A 10,857-nucleotide genomic window follows, 5' to 3' on the forward strand; every position below is an offset into this window, starting at 1 on the left:
GGTAGTAAAAAATCCAAAGAGAATCCAAGCGTCAGCTTCAAAGTGAAAGATATTACGTGACATCAATATACAGTTGTAAGCATTGTACATCCGAGGGGAAATATCACAAAGATGACATTGCATCATTTTACTTTCTTGCAATAATTTTTGTACTACTTTTCTACAGAAAGATATTAAAGGACTTCAGAACTCTCGTAGTTTCATGTTACAATATCAAGCAAATAAAAAATGAAATTTATAAGATGCAGATTTTTACTTGAGGCAAACTTTTATCACTATGATGCGGAAACTAATTGATCTCACTTTGGATTGTATGAATCAGCTTTCAAGAGCTTCTCCAGCAAAAAACTGTTTGTGGACCATTCTCCTGTAATCTGGATGACATATTCCATGCATGCCCCAGTTAAAATATGCATTCAACAAAAATATACAGAACTCTACAAGAGCATTACACTATTGAATAAAAAAGGTGAAAAGTTAAGACAAATCCAAAAACTCTCTAGGAATGTAGTAATGGAGGTAGAGATCAAATGAAAAAACTTGAGATGGTACCAACAAATAATAGGCAGAGTTAATATAACAGAAAACAATGTTGCCATGTATTTCCAAACCTTCCTTATCATTCCAAAGTGCTGCAGCATAGCTGTTTAGAGGACTCTCCAGATTAGGCTCTATTATTCAAAAGTAAATTGCTCAGACAACCATGCAAAGATGAATGTAAAACCAAAAAGATATCAAGCACAGACCTTCCAATAAACTTTGAATAGACAGAAGAATAGTTCTGCAATCATAAGCTGAAGACCACTTGTCCTGTAGAAACACAAAAGTGGGACAGTTATTAGCTCCAAGAGCCACCAAAACAAAGATAATGGTAAATTTGGATACAATACATTCTCTTTTGTTCTCTAAGTTCATGAATACCTGAAGGATGTCCAGACAAATGTTGCCAAACTGATCAACATTTGGATGAAAGCACATTGTCTCAAACTTTACTTGGGGAGGCTTAAAAGGATAGTCCAGGGGAAATCGTAATGAGAGTTTATAAGATAAACCCTCATACAAAGTTCCTTTTCCACCTTCAATTGTACCAATCCATGTAAAAATACTTTCACCATCAGGAAAAGCCGATACTCCTAGATCCACTCCACTCATCTGCAGGAAAAGTCATTATCAACAGTTGGAGTGTTAGTGAGTTAGTGATTGTTAGAACAAGATAACAAATTATAACATGACTAAAAAGAAAGCATCTGTAACACCGTAGTTTCTTCAAAATATATGATATCCCAACAGAATAATATTAATTATTTACCACCCTAATATAGATGCTAATTTAGAAAACTACATGGATAAATCAAACATGTTTCATAAAATAAAATTGTCCAATTCTTCAAAATAAAACCACCACACTTTCATTGATTCATAAAATATAATTGTTCGATAGAGGATGTCCATAGTCAAACCAATATTTTTTACAGTAATCATATAACATTTTACTCAACAGAGCAGCAATACTTTAGATGGTTCTGAAAATATCAATACATTGGACAACCAAAAAACTAAAATTACCAAACCTCAATATTTTCATTTCTTAGAAGGTGTCATCCTTAAAGGAATAAAATTAGCATTCAATTTTAAATAATTTACACATGCAACATAAGTTCGCACTAGGCAATCAGAGAACCAATGCAATTGCATATGCAGTTTTAAAAAGAAAATACCAACCCCTACCCTGGACCAAAAAAGAAAAAATGAAAAGGATCATGATTTTCTAGATGTTCCTTAAGAATTCAACTTTCTAAATCAGAATTGATTCTACAAAAGTATTAAGAGATGTAGGGGAGTTCAAGAGAAAAGGTCCATAACAATAAAGAACAACAACGATCATAATTACAGCAAAAAGAGATATACCATGAGAGCCATTAATTCCTTCTGGAGTCTGCAATTACATGAAGAAAAAAAAAACCATCAAAAGCAATTCCAAGGAAAAACCCAATATGGAAACTTTAAATTCAACCATATCAAATTTAGGATCAAAATTTCTGAACTCAAATTCGCTTGCCATGAAGAAATCAAAATCTGATCATGCAAATAAGTATCGAAAATCGAGAAAAAAAAATTAGTTTTTCTTTTCATTTCGACATGGGTAAGAAAAGGTTCAATTTTTATAAAAATTGAATCTGAGGAAGTAGTGAATTGAGAGAGAGATGTTCGCCTCTGTGAAACGGCGGAGGTGTCGACGGGGTGAGGAGAAGGAGGTGGCTGCTTGGACGAAAGGGCGGACGGTCGACGGTGGTCGGAGGAGTTATCGGCGGCGGGGTTGGAACGGACCTCCATGAGTGGCGATGATGCAATCTGATGAACGGTTGAGATTTAATGATGAAGGATGGAGAAGAAAGCAGAGAGAGAAAGAATAATAGATGAGTTAGCAGATTCCGGTGTTGCCACTGCTGCTTCGTTCTAACTGTTTCATTATCTTTTCCATTTTCACTTTAATTCCTACACTCTCAGCCAATCAAAATCTTAAATAAAACTAATTATTATAGAAGCTTTTCATACTTTTAAAGTAAATCATTATTTATGCATGTGATGTAATTTGATATATCCTTTTTAGATGCTGTTATTTGGATACATTTTTTAATGCCAGCTCAGTGGTGGAATGGTGGTTTGGGAGAATTAAAAATTTAACACCCAAAGAAGAATTAAAGTGATGTTTTATTTGTGGTAAAGTTAATTTAAATGTAATCATAGTATAAAGAGATTTTACAGTTCGATTTAATCATAAATTATCGCGTACCATAAAATTGTTCATTTTTATAATAATTTTAGAAAGTAGGCTTAAACTAATTACTGGCTTAAAAATTATATTTAAAATGATTGCTGATTTGTTGAGTGCATAAAAAAAATTACATTAACGATGCATATAGATTAGCTCTAATGTTTTAATATTTTCAAAAGGTGATATGAAAGTAAAAAAAAAAAATACTTAATAAAAATTATAATTGTTGCTGTTAATTAATTTTGTGATAAAAATTAAGTAAATGTAATTATATATGTAACTCTCAACTTCTCTCTTAGAGGAGAGGAAAAGCTCCAAATAAATTAAGACTAAGTATTTGATTAAAAAATACATATGAAGGAATTTTGCTGTATGTTTTCTTTTTTTTTTTTTTTCCTTTTACATTACATGGGTTGATCACCTCAAACAATTGTATGAATTTGATCGACCATAGATGTAACAAGTCATGTTGTCCCAACAAAATTACATCACTTTCATTCCGATCTTCAAATGCATTGCTTCTCGTTAATTTACAACATAGAAGTGTTGGATATGTATTGAAGCTATAAACAAGGAAATGTTTCAAATTCTAATGCTCATCTAGTTACTATTATTAGTGTGGTGTCCCCTCCCAAATGAAAATTCAGACAAAGCAATGTTGATTTCATGTTGAGTCCTAATAGGTTGGAGTCCAATAGGAGTCAATTCTGCTGTTGGAGGCTGCATGGTGTCTTCATGATTTCTTGCATGATGACTTGGGGAAGGTGACCCTTCAACATCCCATTGTTCATTATGGTAATGAGGTGCCCTTGGAGAAGTTAGAGGACTATCACTGTGTCTAGGGTGTTTGTGAAGCAGGTGAACTGGAGACATGCCATGTGTTGGAGTTCCTGGCCTGCTTGAGAATGGTGTGTTGGCTGCAGAATGACTCGAATCCTTGTGTTTTATATGCTTTCTAGCGGTGTGATGCCACTTCTTTAGTGCTGCTGCTACGTTGTCATTGAAAATTGTTGGTTTCATGGTTGAACCCATCTACATAATACCAACCAAAACAAAATTAAATCAGTCACTACTCTTCTTGAAACATTTATTATAAAACAAAACATCCTTATAATATCATAGATACTATTAGTATTGTTCTCTAGTCTGAAATAGAGTATTTTTTTAATAATATCGTTGATATTTAAGTTGTTATGCATAATAATGTTGTTATATATATTATCAAAGTAAAATTTTAATTTTAATTAAAAAAAAAACAACAACAACAACAAGAGCCGCATACATGCAAGTGTGATCTTTTATTGTATTGGTAAATGAAGTGAATATAATATTCCTGTATCTGACCTGTGTGACTAGAGCATAAAGAGGTAAAGTGACGTAGCTGCATAGAACTTGTGTGAGAACCCTGCAAAATTTGTCACTTTCTTATTAGTTTTCGTATATGTATATAACTCCAACAAACTAGACTGTGTTGGAATATCTCCAAAATGCTAGTCACATGTACTAATGATTGTTTCTTGTATTGGTATGTCACATGCAGTTTTGGTAAATGAAGTGAACTTACCCCATTGTAAGTCTAATGACAATATCTGCAGTAGTTCTGTGGAAGCAAGAGTTTATTTTTAACCCATTGTCATACTGTAAGAAGAAAAATGATACCAAGTTAGAGTAAGGCTTTTTAAGGTAATTGAAGTGTTGTATATATTAATCAAAATTATTATTGTTTGCTCAAACAATTTGAGGTTCAGGAAAGTTTGCTCTTAATTGGTTCCTACTTCCTAGTACCGATAGATTTTCATTCTATTGCAAACAATTTTTTCATGGCACAGATTCAACAAGTAAGCATGGTCTAAGCACCGCTGTAACTTCAATATTGTATTGCTAAACAACATGATCCACTGAAGCAAAATTTTTAGGAAAGTTGATCAAGATAGAATACTTACTGTGCTCCAAGCAAAAAACGCTAGTTGAAATGCATTCTGCAGCATAGAGCCAAACATAATTATTTTCATAGCACAAGAATTGGAATGCAGAACACATCAATTTGACAATTGGTTGAATCATAGGAAAATAAAGCATAAAACCTACCTGAAAGAGAACAAGTTGAATCAAAGAGAGGACGAGGCGGGGACGATTGAACCAGAACAATTCATCTCCTGGCTCAACCAGAGGTGCACCCTTTACCACTTCCCCCCTATCTTGAATCCTTAGTGCCATATCTGTTATGATCATTTGTAGCTTTGTTCCCACCAACAAGATTATCTGTAATATTTAAATTAAACTTAATGATAATTTAATAGAAGGAAATGTAGACCGACAACATAAGCAGAATGTGTGGTTTGTCCTTACAATTAATGGGATAAATGGAAGCCAGAAATAAGCATACCACCCTGTCCATGTTGAACAAAAATTATCATTAATGAAATAAACAAGAATATAAGAGCATGTAATGTCTATAGTCTAATAAACAGTTAAGTTGTACGTGCACCTAGGCATTCCAATTTAACACAACTGTGCATGAAAATGGTCGAAATAATTCACGACCAAAACTATCTTGATTTTATCTTGTTTTAGTCTGATATAATTCAACTTTAACCATAGTAACACCAATTATGAATGATTTCATATGTCATATTCAAAATTTGAATTTGACTTACCATGAGTATTTGTGAGCAGGATTAGCACCGCAAAGAACCACATGATTGGACTGCAAGTACCAAAATGCATGGTTAAGCTTAGATATTGGTTAGTGATAGAAAGGAAGTGATCATATTCTTATTTCTTACCTTATGCCCACCACAACTACAAAATCCTCTTCAAGTGTTCTCTTGATATAGTTCTGGAAATCAAATTTTGCCTCACTTGCTGGAGTCAGATGTGCCTAAAATTACATAGCTTAGTTTAATTAGGATATTCTTTAGAACAAAAAATATCGAACTAGCTATAACATATTTTGTGAATACAAACTTACCACGATGAATCCATGCCGTAACGCCATATAATCAACTTTATTAACTGACCCATAGAATTGTCTGAAGAAGCTAACCTGATTGGAGTAGAACACAAAGGCCTCATTAGATTTGTGACACAAATAACAACCCATGTGCTTGAAACAATGTAATTTTATGAACAATAGTACAGTGTAAGAAATTTATTAATGCATTCATGCATGTATGATATTTGTGTACTCACTATCCATAAGGAAATTGGTGATCGACTCCATGAGCTCAAGTGCCTTCGTCCAAATGTTGTATCCCTAGCAAACCTGAACCTCTCAGGATCTGCAATGCACCATCAGATATTCAGATGTGCCCATATAAATGCCCAAAGATTAAAAGGTTTATTCCATATACATCTGAGAGGTGTGTGACACAAAAAAATGTGAAAGTGCTCTATGAATATATGACAAAAAGTACTATGGCATAAAAGGATAACAATTTTAAACGTTTTTTGTCCCACTAAAGTAGTCAAATGCGTATATCCGAAAGAGATTTAATCTAATGAGACATGCTAACAAGTAGAAAAAAGTGTTAATTATATACATGAAAGATAAACGAACGACAGAGATTAATCAGGTATATTAAATTTGAACATAACAAGGCTAGCTATGTTCAAATTTAATATTTGAATATTTTGAAATCTTTTTACAAACATTTTTTTATTAATACTCTAAAGAAAGAAAAAGTATTTATGTTTTCATGCTTCCAAGATATTAATTACATTTATTTTTTATTTAGTATTTTTATAAATTATGAAGAATATATTTATAGGTAACTTTATATATATAGGAATATATGTAACAAAATTTTTTATATATATATTTGTCCCTTTAGACATTAAATAAGCATCACTTACTTAATGTCAATGAAGATAGGGATAAGGACAAGACTTGAACATATATATCATAAACGAGAATTGATTGTCACAAAAGATTAGTAATACCTTATTTTTTATTTATTACAACAGCATTCAATTTATAATGCATGGGACATATATTTTAATATAATCTTTTATTTAAATTAATTTCAATCAAGTTTAATAGTTGGAAATCAATTTTATTAAATTTAAATCTAAAACAATGAGCACTTAGAAGAGAAAAAGAAGAAAAAAAGTTGTATTTACACTCATGGTTGGTGTAGATCATAAATTTTTGCCGACGTTGCACCAAAATATCACTCTTGAAGTCTTATCTAATACGTACAGAAGTCAACCTCGACGCATTAAGATTTAAGCCGATATTTTATTTATGCCGTGACGTGTTTTACCTTGTAGCTAGCTTTCACAATAAATGTCACGGTTAACTTTGTTAATTGTCATTGAACTGTTTCAGATTTAACTATATGATAGTGCATGTGTTAATTACCATGGTAGAACTGATGTTCAAGACTCTTTGATTCGTCTTCCCACATCCTCCATATTGACATCTGCATACAACAACAAAAAAAATGGTTTTAATAGAGCATTTTTTTTATGCACAAATATCTCTGATGTATCGAGATAGAGACTAATATCATTTTATATTGTAGGACTACTAACTCGATGTGTTTAAAGGAGGCAAATTAAGTTAATAATGAGGAATGAAAGTGAGAAGAGGAGAGTATACCTTAGTTCTACCCAAAGTGAGTGTTATGATGCACTGTAGGATATGAAAAATAGCAAGCACAAAGATGAATATATGGAGCTGGTGAATCCCATATTCAGACACAAAAGCAACTTTACCCTGCAAAATATCAAAAAATAAAATTGAAGGAAAACATGTAGGCTTTAATTGTTGGTAATATCTAATGCAATGAAAGTAAATTATAAAAAAATGAGGGAATAAGGTAATTTAGTGCTTGCCTTTTCAGCGCATTTGTCATAATATCCTTTTGGATCTTTATGCTTATCATCGGGACCACAAGGATGCCATGAGGATGCAGCTTCTTTTGAGATGCAGATATCAGAAATACGATCTTCAAACACCACTAGGAGCAAGGATATGAATCCAAGCAGCATAAGCTCTAAACACCAACAATATGTATATATATATATAGCTTAGTTTTCATTCAATTAGACTCATCATTATAAGAAGATCAAGTGAAATAATTGAAGCACCTACCTCCTTTAACCTTTTCCAGCGCTTCATGAAGAGCCTTTTTGTGTTTCTTTTTTAACAACTGCAGCACCAAAACATGAGATCAGGAATATGTATAATATGCTTCAATTTGATTTCTTGTTGTAACTTCATATATGTGAGGTTTACCTTTCCAAGTGATTCAATAGCATGTTCAATGAAGATTGAAATAGCAAGCATGACAAGGCATACAACTGCAACAGCCCACGTTGGAGTTTGATCCAACTTCTTCTGAAGAACTTGGACTTTATCACCCATCTTTTTTATTTCTTGTGATTATGTTAACTGCTAGCTAGAGACGTATATTTTTCTGGAGAGTGTTGGTGATGATAGTGTTGTGGAATTGCTTAATTATATAATATATATACTATGGTTTATATACATACAGAAGAGATAGCATGCAAGAGAAGAGCGTGTTGAAGACTTGGACATGTTCAACCAGTAACCGGTCAAACAAAGTAGGAAGAAGTTTAATCTCGTTTAAACTCTATTTATTAGTAGTCAGTCATAAATAAACGAAGAAATAACATAAAATTAAAAAAAAAATGTGTGATTTACTTCATAATAATGAAGTAGTTAAACAAAAATTAAAAAGAAAAAAAAAAGTAAATTAATTAATTAAAAATAAATGAATAAAAAAATATAAACACCAAAAAAAAAATCTTTTATTAATGTTATAGATAGATGAGAAAAACTAAAAGTCCTCATACTACATTCTACTCACTTCACTACCATAATCTAACCGTAACGGGGGTCAAGCAACAAAATAAAATCATGTGACAGAATGCCAGCAAATTGTGCAAGGAAAGTGTAAGCTTTAATTTGATACATATATTTTTTTTTTTAAATCATTGAATTAGTATAAAATATTTATCATTATAAATATTAAATAATTAATTTTTGTTAAAGATCGTAAAAGAAACATATTACCTCTCTTTCTCCTAATTTTTATTAAACAAGTAGCATAAAATTAACTATCCACTCCAATTTAATTAATGATTTTGAGTTTGAGATCAAAAAATAAAATTATATTAAATATTTAAAAGAAAATTTTTATCATCCTATAATGATTATATCTGATTTAAATAAAATTGTCTCCGGATAAAGAATAATAATACATGTTATATAGACGAAAATATATTTAACTTTCATCATTCCTTTCTCCTTTTATTTATTTTATATAAAAAAAAACTAGAGATGCACATTTCTTTTCTCCAAGGAGTAAGTAGTATATAAACTGGATGAGACACGCACTCAGAAATCTTATTATTACGCATAGTCCCACTCCAGCATTCATACTGATACTGAATATATACACTACTTCTTCTTCTTCTTTTTAATCTTTTTTTACTGCAATGTACACTCTACTATGAAAGCTGCTACACAAGTTCATTTATGTTTGGATCAAATTTCGGCACAATTAAGTTAAAGTTTTGAAACAAAACGTTAATTTATGAAAATTTGTTTCTTTAGATCTTCATTGAAAATGTCTTCTACGAATATAAAGTAGTGTTTTAACACTTTGTTGCATATTTAAGATTTTTTCCCCCACATTTAAGACCGTGATAATATTATTGGAGTTTAAGTAGAAAAAAGTTCAACATATTAAATAATATAAATGAGAAATATTATTGATATAATGTCTTAAGATTTTAGGTTATTATATAATCTCAAATTTACTTATATAATTTATTTATTACCTATTACTGAGTGATTAGATGTCCATTTAGAAGTAATAAGTGAAAAAATTCACCAATCTAATATGAATTATTCACTATCAATTGAGTAGAATATTCTTTAATATTTAACTCTCTCGTCTAATAGATATAATATGAAAAATAAATAATTGTGATTAAAAAAATTACAGAATTGTGATAGAATTACTTCTATAAGCAACAGTTTTTTTCTAGTAAAAATGAGCCCAATTTGAAGGAAAAATAAGCAACAGTATCGGAGATAAAAAAAAAAAAAAAAATTGTTCTAAATATAAAAAGGTTATCGTAATGGGAGCATATCTTGGTCTTTCATTAAACAAAACATTTTCTTATAAAATTTGAAAAGAAAAAATTATATGTAAACCACCAAAACAAAATATAACCAAGAATTGTTCCATGAAAATTTTCACGAGGCAACAATTTTTTGGGGGGTCCACAAAAAGCTAGTTGTATTGTGTTTCCATTATACGTAACACCGTTACATTGACACCGCAAGTTTTCTTTTCTAACTTATAGTTTTAGGCTTAGGTCTTTATCTTGTTGAAAATTATTACGTTGTTAATTATTGGAATAGTATACATAGGAACCAATCATGCATACATATCTTTGATACTAATTTGTAGTAAATTGGAACAAGTCTTTTCGGAATTTGTTCCATGTTAAAGTCTTTTGTGGCCGCGTCATAAGTCAATAATATACATGCCCAACAAAAAAGCAATAGAATACATGAAAATTTATAGTATTAAAAGATATAAAATGCGAATTGGAATATATTAAATATATTTTTCTATAAATTTATGTTTTGGAAAATAATAATATATTAAATTAATTTTTCTTATATTCTTTTACTTCCATTACGAATAACTATACTCCATCTTTCCTCAAGAAAAAAAAAAACTACTCAATTTTAAAATATTGCATCTGATAACACGTGAACCTGTGGAATAAAAAATTGAAGGATATCTAGAATCCTCGTTTGTGGGAAATGGGAATGGTAATACCGTATCCGATAAAGTAATATAAAGTCTGCTACTTATAAAGTTTTTGACATGACAGCAACTAAAAACCTAATTAGAAAAATAATATAATATTATATATATATATATATATTGTTTTGCAATAAAATAGTGTATTTTATAATGAAATATGGACACTTTTTTTAAACACTATCTAAATTCAATTTTATAATTTAGGATTGAAAATGAGCTGAAATGCATTGAAGTTAATTCAGTTATATTCGATTTAACTTGATA

General features: G+C 30.6%; 2 protein-coding genes across 4 annotated transcripts; both read right to left on the reverse strand.

The window, feature by feature from the left end:
• Nucleotides 1-31: 31 nt before the first annotated feature.
• On the reverse strand, nt 32-2,520 carry LOC109817827 (uncharacterized). Of its 3 annotated transcripts, XM_020383169.3 has the most exons (6): nt 2,213-2,517; nt 1,909-1,936; nt 922-1,152; nt 747-810; nt 612-671; nt 32-374 (listed from the first exon to the last, which is right to left on the reverse strand). In XM_020383169.3, exons 1-6 carry the CDS (start codon nt 2,332-2,334, stop codon nt 319-321), a joined length of 561 nt encoding a protein of 186 aa, XP_020238758.1. In that variant the 5' UTR covers nt 2,335-2,517; the 3' UTR covers nt 32-318. The 3 variants fall into 3 exon arrangements, with proteins under 3 accessions (XP_020238758.1, XP_020238754.1, XP_020238765.1); XM_020383165.2 differs by having other exon boundaries at nt 32-671; nt 2,213-2,520; XM_020383176.3 differs by lacking the exon at nt 612-671 and having other exon boundaries at nt 2,213-2,519.
• Nucleotides 2,521-3,089: 569 nt separating this feature from the next.
• Nucleotides 3,090-8,251, reverse strand: LOC109787665 (MLO-like protein 12). Its single transcript, XM_020346207.3, has 15 exons — nt 8,019-8,251; nt 7,875-7,932; nt 7,616-7,776; nt 7,380-7,496; nt 7,140-7,200; nt 5,969-6,057; nt 5,748-5,822; nt 5,563-5,657; nt 5,434-5,483; nt 5,126-5,166; nt 4,865-5,038; nt 4,720-4,755; nt 4,341-4,414; nt 4,121-4,181; nt 3,090-3,808 (listed from the first exon to the last, which is right to left on the reverse strand). Exons 1-15 carry the CDS (start codon nt 8,145-8,147, stop codon nt 3,377-3,379), a joined length of 1,653 nt encoding a protein of 550 aa, XP_020201796.1. The 5' UTR covers nt 8,148-8,251; the 3' UTR covers nt 3,090-3,376.
• Nucleotides 8,252-10,857: the final 2,606 nt, after the last annotated feature.

The sequence above is a fragment of the Cajanus cajan genome, chromosome 7 (genome assembly GCF_000230855.2).
Source record: "Cajanus cajan strain Asha chromosome 7, NIPB_CcT2T_4, whole genome shotgun sequence".
NCBI classification, from domain to species: domain Eukaryota; kingdom Viridiplantae; phylum Streptophyta; class Magnoliopsida; order Fabales; family Fabaceae; genus Cajanus; species Cajanus cajan.